Source organism: Vigna angularis, chromosome 3, assembly GCF_016808095.1.
Source record: "Vigna angularis cultivar LongXiaoDou No.4 chromosome 3, ASM1680809v1, whole genome shotgun sequence".
NCBI classification, from domain to species: Eukaryota; Viridiplantae; Streptophyta; class Magnoliopsida; order Fabales; family Fabaceae; genus Vigna; species Vigna angularis.
The window spans coordinates 40,134,696-40,158,398 of record NC_068972.1 but is presented as its reverse complement, the minus strand read 5'-3'; the positions used below and the strand labels follow the sequence as shown (position 1 = coordinate 40,158,398).

Below are 23,703 nucleotides of genomic sequence, written 5' to 3'. Positions count from 1 at the left end.
TATATATATATATATATATATATATATATATATATATATATATATATATATATATGAGTAACATACTTTGACACTTCAAATTATACCATAAGTTAACATTTATTGTTATGTCTTTTTTTTCTCTCTCTTTTCTTTATAATTATAAAATAATATTTGACATTAAAAAGACAACTCATTTTTAAGAACATTATAGTCATTAGAAAATTTTTTTAGGTTTAATTGCTTGCATTGTTCACAGTTTGGCTGCAACGTGTCAAGTTAGTCCATCTTTTTAAAAAAGTTTCAATTACGTCCAAACTTGGTTTAAAAGTGTCAATTTTGTCCAAACGTATGTAAAATCTGCTTCAATCAAGTCCCTTCCGTTAAATCCACATAAACGGACGTTAATTTTTTTTCTCTCTCCTCTGCTTCTCTGCTCTGCTGCTCTGCTGCTCTGCTGCTCCTTTAGTAAAATGTTTTTCACTTATATTTAATATTTACATAAATTAAATCATGATCATGATGTAACTAAATGATTTTATCTAAATTATTATTCCACTTTTTTTTTTACCAATATGCTACATATGATTTATTAATAGAGAATTGTGCCTGTTAATTGAAAGAAAAAATTAAAGTTATACAGTATCTATTAATTAAAATATGTGTGTATTTTAAAGTAAAATAATTTTATTAATCTCAAATATAAATATCTATCTTATATTTTATTATCTTAAAACTATTTTAGTAAATAAATTAATTAATAAATTATTTTAAATATATATGATTTATCCCATTATCTTATATATATTTTTAATATACTTTTAATGACGATAAATTATATATATATAATTAACACAAAACGTATAATTCTTTTTTAAAGAAAATGAAAATATGTAGAAACAGTTCAACCAATATTATACCAAAATAAATAATTTTGTAAATACCTTTTTAGTTAAAGAACAGTAAAATGAATTATTTGATTTTTAGATAATATTTTACTACGAATTATAATATTTTAATTATATTTATTGTTATTATTTTAATATAATATTTTACTACGAAAAGCAATTATCGAATGAAGCAGAAAATGGGTGTGAAAAGAATACTTTTTGTTTAGATTTAGTTTTCATGTTTTTGTAAGATAAACTAAAACCAAGTATAAATATATGAGAAATGAGAGTTTCATCCACAATCATTACTCTGTGCAGAAGTTCTGTATAACTTAGTCCACGTATACTGTTTTTTTCATTTAATATATATGCATAATATTTTCAAATTTTCTAATAATTGCTTAATGTATTATTTTATATTTTATATTATCATTATATTATTTTATAATGTCCAGAGGAGCAGAGCAGAGGAGCAGAGGAGAGAGAACTAAAAAATTAACGTCCGTTTTGGTGAATTTAACGGAAGGGAATTGATTGAAGCAAATTTTACATACGTTTGAACGAAATTGACACTTTTAAACCAAGTTTGTACGTAATTGAAATTTTTTTAAAAAGATGGACTACTTTGACACGTTGCAGCCAAACTAGGGACAATGCAAGCAATTAAAACTTTTTTTTAATTGTAAAGAAAAGAAAGAAAAAAAATGGCACGATAATGAATAGTAATTAGTTGTATAATTTTTTTACAGTGTCATAATATTATTTGTTTTGTAGAGAAAATACACAATTATAAAAATAATGAATATTAATTAATTGTATAATTTTATTGGAGTTAAGATATAAGGTAAAAAATGTAACCACAATAATTAAGTGTGATAGTTTTTGTTTTTGCTTTTTTTTCATCAAATGAGAATCTTATATATGTACCTATAAACATTAAACTATGATTTCAAGCTAAGTTGAATGTCTAATCAAATAATGATAGTGTATTATTTTAATGTGAAAAAAGGGAAAATTAAGAATCACAAGTTATTGGAGTTAATAATGCACTATGAGGATAAGGCATGCATACACATTAATTATCATAATAAATTATTAAGAATAGTGTTTGAAATTTCCGTGGTACCAAGGCAGAAGTACAATTATTTATTTCTAGAGGTTCTTCAGGTGTGTCCTATAGTTGTATGAATACAATATTAACCAGCTTCATTTTCCACTTGTAATTAATATGAATTAATTAGAAATAATCACTAAAATTAAATTATAGTTTAGTAGGTCTAATAATACAAATCCCAAATCCTAGTCCAATTCTTAGAGATAATTCTCATTACTCTCAATTCAACTATTTCCACATCATCATTAAATAAAAGATTCCAATTTAAATGTCAAAAGTTAAAATTCATACTATTCCATTAGCAAATTATTGTTTTATAGTTTAAAAATGTACAGGTAGATAAATTTAATAATGAAAACTTTAGATAGTTTCTATAAAGTTTCAAACTTAAATCTTATTGTCTATATTGTATGTAAAATAATAAATCTTTAAATCATGTAGGTTATGATAAATTAAAGATGTTTTTTATAAGTTTGTTTGGTCAATGTTACAACCATCTGTGTGGTATTGAATTTTTTCTAAACAAATAATTATTAATTCACAATAAATAGTAAACAAATTGTTTCATGGGAAGCAAATTTGAAAAATCTAGAGGAAGAACATGAGTTATAATCGATGTCTTATTCAATATTCATTTCAAATGAATTTAAAATAGTAACTACATAAATTCCACCATTTTTCATTCTTATATACCAAAAAAGGGAATGATAATATTTCCTATTTTTCAATCTCTTTTCAATTTTTTTTAATCTTTTTGTCCTCTATATACTCTAAGTTCTACTTCGGTTATTTCCCACTCTAATTAATATACTGAAGAAAAAACCATAAAAAAATATAATATAGTATAGGCATTGTTTGAAAAGTTGAAATTATTCCGAAAAGAGTATAAAAAGGGTTTTAATATCAGTTATCTGAAATCTTATAAATGACAAGAGTAGTGGTTTAGAGAAAATAATAATAATAATAAAATAATATAAAAACAATGAAATGAAAAGTTGAAGGGGGCGGTGCCCTAAATGAGAGGGAAAGTAATGAAAGATGAAGATGACGTTGACTCGTAAAAAGTGTCATGGTGAGAGTGATAAAGAATTGCACACTATACACTCCATTCTTGTCCATTCATTCAAATATCAAACTATTTTTTATTTTAATATATTAGAAATTTTACATTTACTATAAATAAAATCAATTTAGAATATATATTATTTTATAAATCAATTTTATAAAATTAAATTAAATTTAAAGTTTATTTCTTAACCAACAAATTCTTATTTCTTTCGTACAAATTATTTAGTCAAGTTTATTCATGATATCATCTCTAATATAATATTTTAAAATTTAAATGTAAAACTTCATTATGTTATATGTTTAAGTTAAAGTGTTTATGTATAAATGTTGAATTTTATTTTTAGATTTAAGAGTATGATTAAGGCAAAATATTAAAATTCTTTTAAGGACTTGTAAGAGAACAACTAAGAAAAACAAATAAATTAAGGATTAAATATGTTTTTCGTCCCTGAAGTATCACTGATTTTTTGTTTTAGTCCATACTCAAAACTTTGATGGTTTTTAATCTTCGTTGTATTGAAACATGTAATATTAGTTCTTAAAAATGGAAGGTGTCAAGTTTTTGTTGATCTGGCAAACGGTAAGGTCAGATCTTCTGCCAGCTTCTGTCTTAAGTATCTGACACGTTGCATTTTTAATTAATAGAATGAGATTAAGTGATTGACACGTTGATGAAATCATTGGGAGAAAATAGTTTCTGGAAACATTGTTCTGGAAACCTTCCACTCGAAGCGGTCCTTGTGGTGGTGGTCCTTACGTTGGTCAGGTGGATAGCTCCATCACCCTCCGCCCGGGGGACTTCTGCGGCGAGGAGTTGCTCACCTGGGCCCTCATGTCCTCCTCCAACCTCAACCTCCCTTCCTCCACGCGCACCGTGAAGTCTATCTTGGAAGTGGAGGCTTTCGCGCTCCGCGCTGAGGACCTAAAGTTCGTGTCGAACCAATTCAAGCGGCTCCACAGCAAGACGCTGCAGCACGCCTTCCGCTACTATTCTTGGAGGGCATGGGGGCCCACTTCATCCAAGCGGCGTGGTGGCGGCACCGCAAGAGGAAGCTGGCGATGGAGCTGTTGGGTAAGGAGAGCCTGTACTACACGAATTTGGTGGAGATAGTAGAGGAGGATGATGTTGATGGTGATGCAAGTGATGATGGAGGTGGTGCAGGTGAGAGTTCGAGTGGTCCCAGCGTGGATTTTCAGAATCTTGGGGCTACCATTTTGGCTTCTAAGTTCGCTGCGAACACCAGAAAAGGAAAGATTAAGACGGTGATAATTAATCTTCCTAATTCTGATAGTTTGAAGATGCCCAAGATGTTCAAGCCTACAAACACTGTGATTCATAATAAAATATGAATTAAATCGTTGAGTTTAAAATACTATTATAAAATGTTCTTAGGAGGTGGGATGAGTCTGAATGGTTCGCAAAGTATCATTCAGTATACGACTCAAAGATTGAATTCTTTTCTGAACTTCCACTGCCTCACTGGGACCGCTTCGAGTGAAAGGTTTCCAGAAACTATTTTTCCCCAATTCGAAGGTTTCGACCCTAATTCGTAATCTGATTTCAACACATGTACCAATCACTTAATCTCATTCCATTAATTAAAAATGCAACGTGGCAAATACTTAAGACAGAAGTTGGCAAAAGACCTGACCTCACTGTTTGTTAGATCAACAAAAACTTGACGCCGTCCATTTTTAAGGACTAATATTACATGTTTCAATACAACGAGTAAAAACCATCAAAATTTTGAGTAGGGATTAAAACAAAAAATCAGTAATATTTCAGGGACAAAAAACATATTTAACCCATAAACTAATTAACTTGTCAAAATTAGGTTATACAAACTAATTTGTAAAAGTTTTAACTTGTCTTAAAGTAATTATTTTAAGTTGAGTACAGATGAATTTTAGTCTATCAAAAAATTATTTTGTTTTATTTTTCTTACTTTTCTCTAGTAAAAGTTTTTACATTAAAATTTATTCAAATAAATGTAGGAAAAATTTGGATTTGACCAAAATTATGAATTATATGAAATAGGTGACTAATTGTCTTTATTATTTAAAATAGAATTAAAATCGTACAGACCGAATAAAATAGAGAAATCAAAATTCTACGACATAAAACTAATAAGGCTTACTGTAGTAAATATATGAAAACTTCAATTAATATTTATCATAATAAAATCAATGATATTCATAACTGTCGATTTATTATGTTATTTAAGTATATTGTTTAAGAGTTTAGAGTTTCTGATGAATGAAAAAGTATTTATTAATTTTTTAATAATTTCGACCAATGATTACTGTCGTGATATTTTAGTGAACCGAATAAAATATTTTACTAAAAGAATTTGGGTATCATTATTTTTATTTATTATTATTATTATTATTATTATTATTATTATTAATGGCCAAAATATGAAGTTATAAGTGTTTTAAAAAGATGTTATAAGTTTAAAGAAAATGTGTGGACAACTAAAGTTGTCATTGAATAATGCAGAAGCCACCACCTTAAAATCTCTGACACATGGCACAACAATTTTCCATTTTTGCTTCCACGTGTTACCTCTTATTAATATAACTTTCTTTTTAGGTTTTAGCCTACCTTAGTTTTCGTTATAGATATAAAAATGGCCTTCTAGTTAAAAAACAAAAATATTATATTAGGTAAAAAATTAACCTAAATTGAATCGTTGTATATGGTTAATTTCAATGTAAATAATTTTGAGTTATGTTTTATAGAATAATTATTGAAAAAATTAATCATATGTATAGACTATGAATATGAATACTCTATTGTTTAAATCAAATTAAAATTGAAACATTTCATTTAGATTAATTTTGCAAAACTTGCCTAGAAGTCTTAACATGAGAAAAGTATTTCCAAAAGTTGGAAACAATACTAACAACATTAGAGGGAAAAAATCAACGACTTTGACTAAATGTGGTAACATGTAGAAATTTGTTGGAATATTTTTTTATCAGTTGGACTTGTATTTAATACTACAATCTTTTCACAATATAAATGAAAAGGTCATAATTCTTAAAGACCGTGATAGTTTCACACTTAATCGCGACAGTGATGTTTATCTGATTATCCAGAATTTTTTTTTATTGATCAGAAAATAATTAAAAATGAGAAGAAAAAGATAAACCTTTGACACACGTGACATATACACAAGTACTAAAAAAGATATGTTTTGTGTCTGTGTTCTGCTGTGTGTTTCTTGTATTCAACTTCCATCCATATAGCGTTTATATGGATAATTGCAAAGCTTCTATGCATTATGTATTTTGATTTTGAGTTGTAACATAGTTAGGCTAACTTAATGTAGCATATTTGGGGGAAAAAAGAAAAATGAAAACCTATAGACTAATACAAATTAGACCCTAAATATAAGATTGATTTGGTTTAGCTTGAGATATTATATTATATTATATGTCTTGATACAAATTTTTACAAAAAGAGTGGTAACACATGATTAAGAAGTGTTCGATTGTGTCCATGCAGAAGAAGTCACTGAATCCAATGATTTAAACAACCCACTTTTCCTCATCCATTTCAGGGATTGCAACATCTTCCCTCATCATAGATGCATAATTCTTTCCAACTGGTGCTCCAGCCTGAGCAAATAGCTCAACCACTGCTGGCAGCATACCGTAGTACCTTTTCAACTCATTTACCAAAGGTTTATTTCCTTGCTGATCTCGAATGTGATAGACACACACTGGAGGTGCCAGATCATTAATTGTTGCCTTCTGCCATGCATGTTGTCCATCCCTCATCTGGTGTTTGAAAGCTTGACAATTTCGAACTCTATGACCTTTGGGCCCCACTTGTACCTCTGGACAATATCCACAAGTTTGGACATCATACTTCTCCATAAGTTTTGAAGCTCCTGTGCACATTTTTTCCCAGGCTTTCATGCCCAGAACAGCAATAGCTGCACAGAAGCAAGCACATAGTCAATACAGTTAACAAAGGATACAACTTAGTAATGTCTGGGAAAAGAAAAAAGTATTTGTTTCCAAAAACCTTGGATATCGTCAGAATGCATCACCATGGAATTTGTGTCTTTATTGAACTTTTTTTTCTTATGCCAAAATCCATGTGCTTCTATATCTGCCCCAAGAGACATTTCTTTCGGAAATCTTTTCTCAAAATCTATAATCCTACCAGCAACACAGTAAACAGGGAAGGTCCTTCTCCTGGTAGGGTACTCTGGTATGTCAAAACCTGCCTGGACACACAATTCCACAATTGCTGGAATTCGGTCGACTTCAAGCATTTCATTATGTGAAACAGCCCTCCCTATTCTATCATACAGATGAAATGATTCTACAAGTGGCAGAACATGTTCAACACCACCTTTGACCCAACTATGTTCTTTGCTTGATGGGCTTCCTCTAACATCACATGTTTTAATTTTATGTGGCGGATGACCAACATGAACTTCTCCACATAAGCTGCAAAGCATCTAACATTAAAGCAACAATAATGCACATTTAAACCAAGTGATGAATCATTTTAACATTATTCATGTTATAAATCTTGTTCACATTATGAATTCTTCTAAAACCCAGAATGCATTGAAAAATGGTATAATATTACATAGTTGACAAGTTAAAAATACAAGTCAATTCCAAAAATACCAGAAAAAGAAAAATACTTCTGATTGGAACTCGATCGTACTTGAATGGAAGTTTTGTAGGCAAAATGCTAAATGCTTAAACAACCACAATGAAAAATACTAGGGTTACAGCACTACCTGCATACATAAATAGCAGTATAGTTGACGAGTCTTGAAACACAGGATAATAGTTCACATCTGGCAGCAAAAACTTCATGAGCAACAGGAATCAGATTCTTAACCAGCATGCCATTTTCAGGAGGTTGTAATATAGTCTCATGCACCTTTTGTCTCTCCTTTTTCTTTAGTCTAGCTTCTCGCTTAAGCTCGTTAAAACTTGTCACTAGCGGTTTCCACTCAAACTTGTTGAGCTTTTTTGGCATCTCATTGCAAGTCGACAGAGTGGAGTACCAAAGACAAAAATGTCCATGTATACCTCTGAGTTTTGAAAATTGAACAAGTTTAACTCTCTCAAGGAGATCACTAAGAGTTTGAACATGTCTTGGCAGCATCACTGCTCATTACAAGAGGATACCTACATACATGGACAAATTTATATATACTTTAAGCAAACTAAAAATTTGTGACAATTATTTATTTTATGTTTTTATAAGTAAAATCCAATTCGTTGAAAAAACATGCATTATGATTTAATGTCTTCATGTTGGCTTTCCAACAAAACAGAAGGTTGTTAAATCCAAACTTTACGGCCGAAGTTACACATGTAACAGAATCATGACTACAGCTAGGAAAAAACACCCACACAAATATGAGCTTCAGCAGTTAACTTCATACACATAACCTACTTAGATTATGAAAATTGTAAACTCAATCAACAAGCAATTATTATTCACATGCTTGGATCGAAACCATTTAATCATGCAGCTTTTGGGGCAACCAACATTCTCTTATTTCTAGGTCACGATTTATGCAGAAACGCACCTAGGTAACAATTGCGTGGTTCACCAGTTCACTCTTGCAAGTCTCTGTCGTTTTGGTGTTGATGTTGCGTTCTCCAATTTCACGGACATTGATGCCTTGTGAGCCCAATCAAAGTACAAATGGTGGGAGGAAAAGAAAGGAGAAAGCGTGAGTGGCTATGGAAGGCAACGCGGTGGAAGGAGCGATGTCTGTCGCGAATGGTGAGCATCGCGCCACCAGCGAGCTTGAGAAGTGGGATCAGTACTGTTGACGTACGACTGGATTCTTGACTGTGGCGGAAGACCGACGATGGACTCGTCGCTATCGCGGCGGCGACCTCCAGGTTGCACGGTGGTGTTCTCGGGGAAGGGGTATGTTCATTCCCAATTTGAGTTTCAGAATAGGAAGGGTGAAGGAGAAGATGGAGCCGCTGAAAGCTACGGCGGTGGCTCGAGTTTCGAGGGCTGTGATGGCTCCGGCGTCGCCGGAGAACTTGGCTGGTTAGGGAGGTGCAGCCGTGAGTGGATGTTGTGTCCTTGGACCTGTGCAGGCGAAGGAGGAGACACGTTGAAAAGATGAAGTTAGGGTTTGGGCAAGCCCAACCCATTTATGTGTCTTCTTGCACCACCTCTATTTTTATTTTACTTCAAGCACATCCATAATTGTTAACTCCACGTCCCTTTTGTATTTTATTCTGTTGTATAGTTAAAGCATGCTTTGACTACAATATCTGTTTTAATATTTCCTGATTTAAAAGAACCTTTCACATTTGAAATTGATCAGATAATAGTATTTTTTACTGTAAGTTCAAAATTCACATATTGAGAATGGTATTTTTGAAAAAAAAAATAATAAAAGAAGATACATTAATGAACAAAAGACAAACAAAAATAATAATCATCTTTATTTTTGAATACAACATAAACTTTTATATAAATCTTCACTTGTTAACTAACCTAGCTCTCAGAACATCCCCTCTCCCGATCAACATATATTTGAATGGTAAATTCAGAATTTTTAATAAATTCAAATATATTGAATTTAAGTTATTTTTATTTTAAATTATTTAATTTTAGAAATACATTAGTTATATAAAATAATTTAAATTTATTAAATTTTAATTTTTATACAAATTTGAATTACATCAAATACAAAAATTATAAAAAAACACGAATGATGTGCACACACAAAATGTTTATACTACCATGTAAAAAATTGTCCCCGTTATTTTACTATTTTATCAATTTAATTGGTTTTTAAACTAATTTACCATAAAAATAACAATATATTTCAACTTTATAATATAATATCTAATAAATTATTATTTTAGTTTTTAATTATTTTCTCAATTTTAAAATTTTCATATCAATATCCAAAATGTCAATTATGTATAAAATTTGAATTATATTATTAATTGATTTAATTATGATATATATTCCTAAAAGTTATTTTAAAAATTTTTTAATTTTAAAAATAAATAGATAATTACTTATTTTAATGTGTGCCCTTAAACACATTTTAATCATCTTAAAAAATTTCTAATATATTTTAATATATTTATTATTAAAGAATAATTTGTATTAAAAACATTAACTCATATGTTCTATATTTTTTATTTTTAGTTTTATTACCTTACAATTTCTAATTACTTAGTCATTTAATAAATTATTAAATAATAACTTATATTAAAATATTAATTATTTTTAATTTTGTTCCTTAATAATTTCTAATTATTTGATTGGTCATTTAATAAAGTTAAATTTAGAGAAATATATTTTATTTTTACTTATTAAAATATTATTATTTAAAAAATAATATATATTTATTAACCATACAAACTGTTTATACTGTCATATAAAAATTATCTTCCATATAATTTTTCTTTTTAATCAACTTAAACCATGATAAACATTTTAAAAATTAATTAACTTTTAAAATAAGTAAATAAATACTTTTTTTAATCTATATGTCCTTAGATACATTTTAGTTATAATTAAAAGTTTTTATCTAATCTATTTTAATATACTTATTATTAAATAATGTCTGGAAACTATAAGGGCTATTGAACCTTATTTTCTGAGGCAGCCAGGCCCAAAGGGCTAAGGGCACCATGACCTTAGAGAGGGTCTCATCTTTTCCAACTCTGAGCTCATCATCCAGTTTCTCTTTCTCTCTCTAAACTCAGCTTTCTTCTTCCTTCTCTGCCTTCTCTCTACTGTTACTCACATTCGAACCATTACATTTTCAACTAGGTGGTGTTCTTTCGCTCACGGAGTTGAGAGCTTCCCTTCTATCCGATTAGATTTCCATTTGGACGGGTAAGTCGGTTTCTCCATTCTCTTGAACCTAGGGCATGCAACTTTACTGGTTGCATGCAACTGGATAGTATTTCCTTTCGATTTCTTGCCTGTTCTAGCTCTAAGAGTTGTTTTCATCACCATTTAGGTGGTTGTAGGGCACTGTTGGATTCTCACTGTGAGGGGCACGGTTAGGGCACTCTAGTTGAATATATTGTTTGACTTCCAAGTAAGGGGAGCTAATTGTTTGTTTAAATCTGTTTTGGTAAATATGTATGCATGTGAATGTTGAACTGGTATGCTGTTTGTAGTTGTGTGTTTTGTCTTGAGTATGCTCTATTATCTGCATTGATATGTGAGGACTATGAATTGTGTTATGATGCTGTGAACTGAGTGGATGGGTTTCACTTACTGTAATTGATCAGGTTGGGAGTGGTCCGGGGTGTAAAGTAAGTCACCACCTTGTTTTGAAAGAAAGCATAATGAATTGGTAGTGGTTTAGGTCACTTGAGAGGAAGTGAGGTAGTGATTTTGAGAAGTGGGGGTTCTGAGCACGATGGGGCTGTTGGGGCATCTTAGACAAGTCAATTGTGACTTGTTAGGGTTATAAAACTAGACTAAAACGAGTTGCAAAGGTTATAATTTGATTTGGGTGCTTAAGTTATTGAATTTGGTGTTCTAGAGTTGAAATTGAGTCTAAGTCACTTTAAAAGGGTAGTAGCAATGTGTTTAATCATCTAGGCAAGTCTAACTAAGTATATAATATGAATTGGAGGCCTTAGAAGTTGGCCAAGAGGTCTAGAAATGGTAATGGCTGGTGTGAGTGTGTGATTCTGCAGAATTCGCGTTCTGCAGATGACTATGCGAGCTGTCTCGCATAGCGAGACCTTGTAGAGGGTGCTCACTTTCTGGGTAATTCACTGTGCGAGCTGGTGCGCTATGCGAATTACCAGAGGGTGTTACTCTCTGTTTGTGGACTCGCCTAGCGAGTCCTGTCGCTATGCGACTGGTAGTGGTCTGGGACCACTGCCCATTTAATTTGAAGGGCGAGTGGGGCGCATAGCAAGAGTGTAGGGAGGGTTGGTCTCTGTCTGGACTCTCGCATAGCGACATGGGTGCGCTATGCGAGAGACCCAAAGTCTGATGCTTATTCAGACTTAATTCGCAAGGCGACCTGGGTGGGTGCGCTATGCGAATTGTGTCAGTCTCGCCATGCGAGAGTGGTGCGATGTGCGACAAGTGTTGAGTTTAGTTCTTTAATTGAAACTTCTGATGTGTTCTGTGGTTGATTGGTGAAGTGTCTCCTTGCATCGATAGTACTGTAATGTGATGTTCAAACAAGTATATGGTTGGTATCAAAAATGTATGGTTATAAGTGGTGGTAAGATGATCAAAGTTGTAATCCAAGTTCCATCGGTGCAGGATCTCTTGGTGAGATTCTTAGTGTTTAGGATGAAAGTAGGAGCTCAGTCTTGGGGGTCATCCTGAAACTCCAATGGCCTCTTCTCATGTAGAGAGGACTGAACCATGTGGTGAGGAGTAGCAGGAGGTCTTAGTCTTGGAGGCTTCCAGTATGCCTCAAGGCCCAGAACAGGCTAACCTTGTGAGTGTGGTAGGGCGGGGGAGCCCAAGTTTCATAAGCCACCATGAGTGCAAGACCCACCATAGCTCGACTATCATTGTAAAGTCCGGACGAGTCAAGTCTAGAATGTAACATGTTAGGATGTGTGTTTACCTTGCTTAATTCAATTTAATTCTTGCATGCACATCTTGTCTTATTGTATGCTTTTTATATAATTAGCTCACCCTTACATGTTTGTGTTGTTTGCGTATGTTTCTTCTTACGATGATCATCCACTTGGATGGGAGCAGATGCCGAAGATGAACTCTTGGAGCAAGCCTTGGAGGAAGAGAATGCTAAATCCTAGTATCTTTAGGAAATTTGTACTTTGAATTATGAGTTTTGAAACTGTATCTGTTGAACCTATGTCATTTTGGAAGACTTTAGTACCTCATGTTTGAATTCCCAGCTTATTAAGGATGACTGTAACTCCTTATACTCTGTCTTATGTATCCAACTGCTTTCTATTATTATAATCCAATAACGTATTTATTATATATGCATGACGTATATTTTAGGGATGTCACAAATAATACCTTATATTTCAAATATTAATTATTTTTTCTATGTTATTTTTTTCATTTTTAATTTTACTCTTTCGTAATTTCTAATCACTTAATCATTTAATAAATATTTAGTGATTAACTTATATTTAAAATATTATTTATTTTTTCATACTATGTTTTAAGTTTTAATTTTATCATTTTATGATTTTTAATTATTTTCTCATATATTAAAATTAAATTTAGAAAAAAAAACATATTTTATTTTTATGTCTTAAAATAATATTATTTAAAAATAATATAGAATTGTTAATAATAAAAATTATTTACATTATTATTTATCATTATTATATTAAATTATTATATAGATTTATTGTTGAATATTCTTCACATTATTACATCTATTATATAATTAGGAGAGTTGTAACATCCCAAAACATAGTATAAACTACATATTAGAATCATCAGATGAAATGATATGATAGGATAGTCATTCACTTAATAATAAAGTATTAATAGTACAATTATCCCAAAATAACCGTAAGATTAAAACTTTACAAAGTTCAACCCTTCTACAAAATTATATACATAACCGAACGGTTCATACAAAACTAGATACACATATGATGGAACGGTCCTAGTCTAAACAGTTGGGTCCTCGCCATCCAGCGCTTGCTTCAGCGAACACTCGTTTCCTTCTGCTCACACCCACAACGTGATCATTGCAAGGGAGAAATACCGAACGACAACATAAACAAGATAGAAGAGAAGGGTAAGCTAGAGTAATTTAATTAAGCATACTAATCATACAAATAAAACAAATACATAAGCATGTAACAACCAACCACTTACAATCATGCAATGGCCGACCACTCAAACAGGCAAGAACCGAACACATTAATTCAGGCAAAGACCAACTACTTGACTTGACCATCCGGATTGTATGAATATGTAGCTTGAGGTCGTTTTTACACCCGGGTGATGTAGTAACTGGATACCCTCAACTGCCACCCGGGGTTAGTCCGTTATAACTCGCCTATGATACCCTATAGGCTAGGACCTCCTGTTATTCTCACCACATGACTTACCCATCTCTACTTGAGAACTGGTAATCATTAGAATTTCAAGATGAACGTCGTGGATTTCGTTGTCCATATTCATACTTTACTACCACCTTGATAACCAATCACTGAGACATTCCTCCTTGGAATTCTCTTTCATATCAGTTGGAACATCATACCTTATTTGAATATTTATACAATAAATCAATGCAACTATAATAAGAAATCAGAGCCAAACAGTGAAATCAATATTTAAAGACCGAATAACATTTCACAATAGTAGACCGATCGGGCAACAACACACCCCTGAGTACGACCGAATGGTCAATGACCAGTCAGGCCTAAGCGTAGGCCGAACTCAGTTAAGGACCGAACGCTAGAACACTACCGAATGTTTAGACTATCTCGAACCCTAGAATAACCGAAACACCATAGCTAAACCGAACACTTATAACTTAGACCGAAAACTAATGTAAGACCGAGGACTAAGGTTAGACCGAACCCTATTACAAGACCGAGCATTACTAAGAGATCGACTACCCACCTAAGACTGAACGGTCATGAACGAGTAAGACTAAAGAGACCGAACCCAGTAAATGACCAAGTACCTGAACATGGTCGAGTAGTAAATCAGCGCATGATCGAGCGAATGCAGTTAAGACCTAACACCAGTACAAGATCTAACTCTATAACTAAACTAAATATTAATGTACGAGATCGAACGCTAGTAAGACCGAACGTTATATTCAATCGAATACTAATACAAGACTGATCGGTTATTAACTGAAAAGTTCCACGGAAGCAGAAGTCAGTTAAGACCGAACACAAGATGAAGACCGAACGATCAACAAGTGACATTCAGCGAACTGCATAATTCTACAGACTAACTGCAGAATTATGGCCAACATCATTTTTACCATTTTTCTGCATTCTTATCAACTTCTAATTCTTCAAACATATATCAAACACATCTTTTACACTTAACTAATATATTTCTAAATCTTTCTAACATCGCTAAGAGAGTTTCATCTCAGATTTGAGATTCAATTTTGCATAATTATGAACTTAAGGACCGAAAACCAAATTTCTCATTTTTAGTACAGTTTTGAGTGACTTAAGGGTCCCAACAAGTCCTAAACAACTTGCCCAAATTCTCTATACAAACCAAACTTACATCGAACACGATTTCCCCAATTTCACCATCACACTTCCTCACAATTCACTCGACCACTGAACCAAAATTCTGCAGAAACCCAATCATCGTGAATACAACATCTAACAATCCACACAAACATCACCGAACATCAAATCATTCAATTTTACATACATGTAGAATCATCAACAACATTTTCTATATCATCAACCAAACAATTAAATTAACTAACTCCCCTTACCTCTTGGCTGAACATAAAACTTTTACACCTTCAGGAAAATTGTTTGAACTTCAAGAAAATCTAAGAACACCTAAAGATCACCGATTGAAAAGAAAAGATCAACCAAAAGACCGAGAACATGATCAGAAATGAGAAGAAGAAGCTGATGAACACATGCAACGAAATTTCCCTTGCATGCACCAGAAAACCGAAACACTAAGTAGAGAAGATGAAACTTATTGACTCAAATCATTGAACTAATTGGTTGACAAGAAAGCCTTCAGCTCCAGGATCACTCAAACTCCTCCTAAACGAAAAACAGATGATAAACTGATGAGAATTTGTAGAGAGAAGGAGGAGAAAAGAGGAGATCAGAATTTTGGAGAGAGAGTGTATGCAGATAATGGAACGAAATTTGAAACTTTCATTTATATACTATTCTGAAAACCGAACGGTCCAATCCAATGCATACACTTGTCCTACTCCAATTTTCTTTAAATCTCTCGACTCTCACAAGAGTCTTACAATATACATTACAGAAGTTTGTTATATACTAATTAGATGAGTCTAATAATACACATTAGAAAAATTATCCATATACTAATTAAACGAATCTAACAATACATATTAAACGATTTTGTCACATTAATTAAACAAATTTTATAATTCACATTACATCAGCCTATTCATATACTAATTTATATTTTTAGCAAGTCAACTATGTATTCTTTATACTTTTAGAGAATTTGCAAGACGATTTTAAAACGAGTTTATAGAATATTTCAGAATCTCTCAAATAAATACTATCTAAAAATTCTTCATGGAAATATTTAAAAGTTTTACTTTCATGAAAAGGATTCATTCACGAACTATTATATATGTTCGCATTTAATATATTAAAAGTATATTTTGTTGTACTTTATTTTACGCTTAAATACTATCCACAATAAACTATTTTATTATTAAAAAAAAATCATTACAAAATACTCGTAAGTGTTAACTAAATACAATCCAGAGATAACATTGTTAATGGACAATAACAATTAAAAATAAACACGATTGATTTTAACTTAGAAAAGACTTCTATCAATATCAATGAAAAAATACTAATTATCATAAATTGAGTCTAAGAAAAGAATCTTTGAACAACAAAAATAAATATAGAAAAAAAAGAAAAATTATGGACATTTCAATTTTTTTTTGACAAAATTTAGATATATTTAATTTAAGTGGTCAAAATAATCCGTAAATTTATTGAACTTCAATTCCTAAATTACCTATTCAAATTATATATTTTATGGTATAATATTCTAAATTCTCTTTAAAAAATTAATACAATTTAAAAAATATTTATCCAAAAAATATAAAAATTTTACTTAATAAGAAGGATTAATTGAGGTGCTGATTTATTAATATTAAACATATATATTCTATGTACACCTAGAATAAATTATTTTATTATTAAGAGAAAAAAATTGGCTTGCACTATTAAAATGATTATTTTACACTTGAAACAAAAGAAAGAAAAGGAAAAACTCAAAAGCAAGCATGCATTGTTCATTATTACATGCATGCATGCGATCTGGATTTTCTCTTCATTCTCACCAAGGTACGTGATGGCCACGTTCTGATTTGAATTCTCCTTTTTCTGAATTCCAATCTCACGCCATTTTCATCTTCGACTCATCACTCAGTTCTCCATCTCCATCACCAATTTCTCCCAAACAAACACCATTCTCGCCATTCTGAATTCCGATTCATCAAATTAACCTCACCATTTGCATTTGAGATATTTGATCCACGCACCAACGCCAATCTCGAATGTGTAAATCCGAAATTGTAAAATCTTCAAACTCGAGGATCGTTTTCCGTCGGAGATAGATCTTGGAGTTCGAATAGAGCAGAAATTAGGATTTCGCATTCGCTAGGAGATAGATCTCGGAGTTTGAATAAGTAACGCTATGTTTTCCCTCGCGATTACAACATCGGTGATGGCGTCGTCGGGGCCAGAGTGGAAACTCGCGCGTTGGTGAAAGAACTCTCTACTCCGATGGGCAACAACTGCGTGGGACCGAACGTCGGTAACGGCTTCCTCCAGTCCGTTTCGGCGGCGGTGTGGAAGACGCGCCCGCCGGAGTCCCGCCTTCCGCCTCCTTCCGCCGAGACCAAAACCTCGACTCCGGTACCGGACGCCCAGAAAGCCTCGGAACCCGCCCCTTCAAAACCAGCGGATCCTCCGAACCGAGTGCAGAACACGCCGCCCGAGCCGGTCAAAATGCCCCAGCCGCTGGACCACGAGAAGCCGGCGTCGAGCCACACCGAGTCGACTCCCGGCGACAAGGCTAAGAAACCCACGCACGTGAAACGGGTGTCCAGTATGGGATTACAAGTCGAGTCCGTGCTGGGTCGAAAAACAGAGAACATGAAGGAGTTCTTCAGCTTGGGGAGGAAGCTGGGGCAGGGGCAATTCGGGACGACGTTTCTGTGCGTGCAAAAGGGGACGAACAAGGACTTCGCGTGCAAGTCCATCGCGAAGCGGAAGTTGACGACGCAAGAGGATGTGGAGGATGTGAGGAGGGAGATTCAGATCATGCACCACTTGGCGGGGCACCCCAACGTGGTTCAGATCGTTGGGGCATACGAGGACGCCGTTGCGGTGCACCTCGTGATGGAGCTCTGCGCTGGAGGAGAGCTCTTTGACAGGATCATACAGAGGGGGCATTACACCGAGAAGAAGGCCGCAGAACTTGCTAGGTTGATTGTTAGTGTGGTGGAGGCTTGTCACTCTCTTGGGGTCATGCACAGGGATTTGAAGCCCGAGAATTTTTTGTTCATGAATCAGCAGGAAGAGTCTCCCCTTAAGACCATTGATTTTGGACTCTCCGTGTTCTTTAGACCAGGTATTCCCCCTTTTCTAAGTGGATCCTTGGTGTTAAGAATCAAAGTTTTAGAGACAAAATTTACATCTAGGAAGTATTTTTGTTTTATTAAAGTTAGTTTCATGTTGGTATAATGAAGGTCTAACTTAAATGTTACATAGATGAAAATAATTATGATTTGTTAGACCCTCTTTTACATGCTCAGTCAAATTTTCTAGTAGATATTAGTAACAGATATATCTAGTGGATTATTCGCATCAGATCATGATGATTTACAAAGGTTATTGAAACTCCAAACTTTATCAGAGATTAATACTAAAAATATCTAAGTTTTGTCCTTAAATGTAAATAGTTGACTAAATTCCGTAACAACTTATTATGTAATAGCTTCAGTTTAGTTTGGATAAATTCCTCAATAACTAGTTATTAAAAAAAATAAGTAAAATATATTAAACTTTTGGTATGAGCTAAGATCAACTTATGAAATTCGGCTTTGAAGAGAAGTACAATAATCCTAAAGCATTTAAAAAAGTTGAAAGTATGTAAGTTAATTTTTCTGGGTAGTTATGTTAATGATATGCAGTATCAACTGGTTTTGAAAATGAGTAATCTCTAAGGGAGAACTCGACTCACCATCTTTAGGAGAGTCTACCTGCTCAACTATGTTTATTCTATCAAAATATTAAGACTCGAAACCTTAATAGGAGGTCGAATCCATTATCACTTATACCAACAATAGTCGGTATGCAAGTTCATTTTAATTTATGAAGAAATCTTGATTTATTTATCTTTTTATTTTTTTTTCTTCTGTAAATACTTATTTATTGAGAAATTCATTTAAGCTGACCTTATTCACAAGCTTAGTTAAGTAAGAAAAACTTTTTACTATGTCATAAGTTTAAATAAGCTCTGTAGAAGCTATTAGCAACGCCATCTTAATAGTATTGAAGTTTATTATGATCATGAAGTGCTGGGAGAGACATCTAGCGATCTATTAATTGTACTTGCTCAAATATGTACTGTGCTACCCGAATAAAGGAATTTGAAACGATAGAAAACAAACGGCTTTGATCTAAGAGAATTATCCATGTGATTGGAGTGAGATACATGTTTCTAGTGTCATAAATGAGCAAATTTATCAGTTACTTTTGTGCATTGTTTTTGTTTAGGATGGTATGTGGTTTCCGGTTCTGTCTGCTATTGAATCTGGAAATCGATTATTTTCTTTTTGCACAGGTAATTATGTTAATTTGGAATTTCGAACACGTTTGCTTTCTCCTCTTTCTTGTCTACTACGAATATAGAGTAAAGACATGGTTCTTTTTTCTCTCCTCTTCCGTGTGGGCATTTGTTTTCATGAACATTTTCCTCTTGATACTTTAACACTGCCAATTCAAGCCTTTTGATGTTTTGACTCTCACGTTTTTTCTACACTTTATTCGTAGTTACATTGACTTTTATTTCCAAAATTAATAGTAATTATTCTTCTGAACTACTGCTAAGTCTATTAGTAATTTTCTTTAGCTTATGTCAGGACATTACTATGGCTACTTTATGTTAATTAAAGGGAAGAGAATCTGTTTGTCTTCCCTTAGACTGATTGAGACTCGAGGAGGAAAGCCAATTTGAAATTTGCTAGTTTAGATATACAGAGGGAAGACTGATCTGCTAATGCATAGATGTGTATTTTGCAAAATCAACTCAACAGGTTGTTTACTAAGAAGTTAAAGAATCATACATGCGAGCAGCAATAAAAATGAGTTATACAAGCAAAAACGAAAGAATATGTTTAACAGTTGTGCACGTTGGGTAATAGCGTCTACATTTATAGAATTCTTTAGTGGAGAAAGATGGTGGATGATTTGCTGACCATGTTAGCTAAATACTGAATTAGTGTGCGAGTGTACTGCAGGGGTTTGTATGGCGGGTGCATTTTAGATGTTTAAGTCATCTCATGCATGTAGGACATCCTGTTATAGTGCTACCTCATCAAAGATGTGTTCTCTTAACTTACAAGGAGGGACTCCATTTCGTTTAACTATGCCTCTCTTTTTCTTCCGCCTTTTATTTGGGATTTGGCCTTTCCAAATTCAGATTAAGAAAATGTTCATAACTTCAGGTGAAACATTCACTGATGTGGTTGGGAGCCCGTACTATGTGGCCCCTGAAGTTTTGCGGAAGAACTATGGTCCAGAATGTGATGTTTGGAGTGCTGGGGTGATCATCTATATTTTACTCAGTGGAGTTCCCCCATTTTGGGATGGTGAGAATGCTATACCGTTTAATTTTATCATGCTATACTTGCTCATAAATGCCTGATATGTTTGGTATATGGATCAGAAACGGAACAGGGAATATTTGAGCAAGTTTTGAAAGGAGAGCTTGACTTTGTTTCTGAACCCTGGCCAAGCATATCTGAAAGCGCAAAGGATCTTGTTCGAAGGATGCTTGTAAGGGACCCTAAAAAGCGGCTGACAGCACATGAAGTTCTTTGTGAGTATGCATGTCTCGTTGATGCTACTGGGCTTGATTTATTTTGGAAAAGTTTTCTCACCCTTTTGTTCTTAGAGATCAATTTCAAATAATTTTATAGATTGTCTAGTTCTTAGGATTTTCTTTTTTAACAATTTTCATTCATGTAGACAGACTATATGATCAAGAACTACTTACTATAAACTAACAGCTATTATGATGATAAACTGTCTCCTTTCCTATAATAAAACAAAAAAGCTTGACCTGTCCGCTTTTCCCTCCCCTCCCTTTTCGGAATGAGAAGTATTGGGGACATGAATTTCAAATTGCTCCTACCGAATAGACATTACCACAATATTCAGAAATTAAACCAAAATTTTGAAATTTGCCTTGTCAGTGGAGATTTTCTGATTTTGATTTTTCAGATGAAATAGTACCCTACTTCACATATGGTGCTTTCTGTTGGAATACCTCTGTTTTATTTCTCACACTAATACATGGAAACTCTGTACTGCATAAATATAATTTTGAAATTAGAAATATATTAAAGATATTTATGATTGAATCACTACATTTTCTTCTCTCAAAAATTATATTAAAACTGCTTGACAATATTATTATAATAAAATAAATACGAGTAAACAATATAACTTTCAAACTTTGTGTTGTGAAAAATTTATGGAAATAACCACTATATCAAGTATATTAGCAAAGGAAAAAGTTTTCAAGACGTATAATTTTATGCTGAGGCACTGATAATGGTTTCTTGAAGTGACACAAAATGAAGCATCGTGATCTATTTATTCAATTCAATTTCTGGACACAATAATCATTCATCTGATTATTTTCAATACGAATCGTAATTTATTCTGTTTCAAAATTGAAGCATAGTCATTTTCATTTTTAAATATACAAATACACAAGCTAAGGTTGATGATATGCAGGCCATCCATGGGTGCAAGTCGGAGGCGTTGCTCCTGATAAGCCACTTGACTCTGCTGTCTTGAGTCGTTTGAAGCAGTTCTCTGCAATGAATAAGCTCAAAAAAATAGCCATTCGAGTGAGTATCCACTATTTATTTGAGAATAGAAATACATTGCAGGTGCTCGAGAACTAGCTTATTTTATTAATTTTCCATATAACGTTATCATTCACTATATATATTGCTAATAATAGTCTAGCTGATTAAGCCTCGGGCATTTGAATAATGTCGATAATATTGAACATTTTGCCAGTTGTAGATAATTGCTCCATTCAAGCAGTTGTTTGACTTGCTGTATTATCCCTTGTCAGGTAATTGCTGAAAGTTTGTCGGAGGAAGAAATTGCAGGACTGAAAGAAATGTTCAGGATGATAGACACAGATAATAGCGGACAGATCACTCTTGAGGAACTGAAAAATGGTTTGGAGAGAGTGGGTTCTGTTCTTAAGGATTCTGAAATTGCTTGGTTAATGCAAGCGGTAAGTGCTTGCCTGCAATCCAAATTGGCCGCTCAATGTGCTACTGTTTCGTGTACTAAAGGACCTGTGACTGGTTGTAGTTTGATTCGTTTGAATACAATTGGACTATTCATGAACTAATGCGCTCGATTCAATGATTGATTTAATTAAGTAATTCATCAAATCAATCTTTTTTCTTTCTTATTTATATAATGCAGGCAGACGTTGATAACAGTGGTACCATAGACTACGGTGAATTCATAGCAGCTATGGTACACCTAAACAAGATCCAGAAGGAAGATCATCTATATGCAGCATTCACATACTTTGACAAGGATGGGAGTGGATACATTACACCGGATGAGCTCCAACAAGCCTGCGAACAGTTTGGCTTGCAGGATTATCACCTGGATGAGATAATACGTGAAATTGACCAGGATAATGTAATATATTGCATTCCAGTGGTTTAGTTTTTTGTTTTCTTTATTTGACTTGTATTCTGCACTGTTTTCAGGATGGACGCATTGATTACAGTGAGTTTGTTGCCATGATGCAAGACACTGGATTTGGCAAAAAGGGATTTTAGACATCATGAGTAAAACTATGGACCCCTTCAAGCATTTTGTGATCTATTGATCTTGCAACATGAGAACTTGATAAACAATCTCACTCTCACAGCTAGCATAATCTCTTGCAGACGCCAGGTTATGTAAGTACATGCATGCACTTAGAAAAAATGTTTGAGCTTCAAGGAGAGGAAGCTTGAATGGCATGATAAGCAGTGTTTATGTATTTACAAATCATTTTTTTGCTGAATATATAACCTAAAGCAACAGATCACAGTTTTTCCCGTTGAATCTGTAACCCTTTTGTGGGGGTAAATGGATGGTAGAACGATTTTTCAGCATGTGATCTAATGATGTTAGAATGCCGGTTCGCACTCTACATCAAATTGGTGACAAATTTCCGAAAGCAATGTTGAAGGGCATGCATTTACGAGAGATATGAATGTTCTTCCAGCTGTGAAGCTCTTGAGTCTTTAAAGCCATGCCATCTTTCAGTCACTCTCAAACCATGTTGTATCAACTCATGTACCCTGTTTGCATTCGTGTATAGAGAGCCAACTTATCTGTACCTTTGGTTTAAGGATGCTTCACTTTAAGTGTATACACAATCAGTAAATTTTTGTTCTTCTGTAACTTCCTATTTTTGCCCAATGATACAAGTGGATGAGTTTGATGAGAATCAAGAGATGAATTTGGAGCACAACAAAAGCTGTACACCACCCTTTCCTTTCTTTCATTTGGTTTAGCTTTTAACTTTAACTTTTATGTCCTTAGTGTGCTGGATCATCCAATTAACTCACTTGGCTGAAGCAGGTTTCCCTCCACAATAGATTCAATATAGATTCAATATTTCAACATCACAACATCGAGCAAAAGGAAATACACGAG

The 23,703-nt window shown here is 33.3% G+C and overlaps 2 protein-coding genes across 3 annotated transcripts; one reads left to right on the top strand and one right to left on the bottom strand.

Moving 5' to 3' along the window:
* Window positions 1-6,457: 6,457 nt before the first annotated feature.
* Window positions 6,458-9,365, bottom strand: LOC108324141 (APO protein 3, mitochondrial). Of its 2 annotated transcripts, none has more exons than XM_052874445.1 (4): window positions 8,625-9,365; window positions 7,821-8,217; window positions 7,088-7,529; window positions 6,458-6,995 (listed from the first exon to the last, which is right to left on the bottom strand). In XM_052874445.1, exons 2-4 carry the CDS (start codon window positions 7,824-7,826, stop codon window positions 6,586-6,588), a joined length of 858 nt encoding a protein of 285 aa, XP_052730405.1. In that variant the 5' UTR covers window positions 7,827-8,217; window positions 8,625-9,365; the 3' UTR covers window positions 6,458-6,585. The 2 variants fall into 2 exon arrangements, with proteins under 2 accessions (XP_052730405.1, XP_052730404.1); XM_052874444.1 differs by having other exon boundaries at window positions 7,088-7,518.
* Window positions 9,366-17,143: 7,778 nt separating this feature from the next.
* LOC108325057 (calcium-dependent protein kinase 20) lies at window positions 17,144-23,482 on the top strand. The gene is made up of 7 exons (XM_017558049.2): window positions 17,144-18,358; window positions 20,457-20,600; window positions 20,678-20,830; window positions 21,754-21,869; window positions 22,103-22,270; window positions 22,468-22,692; window positions 22,764-23,482. Exons 1-7 carry the CDS (start codon window positions 17,509-17,511, stop codon window positions 22,833-22,835), a joined length of 1,728 nt encoding a protein of 575 aa, XP_017413538.1. The 5' UTR covers window positions 17,144-17,508; the 3' UTR covers window positions 22,836-23,482.
* Window positions 23,483-23,703: the final 221 nt, after the last annotated feature.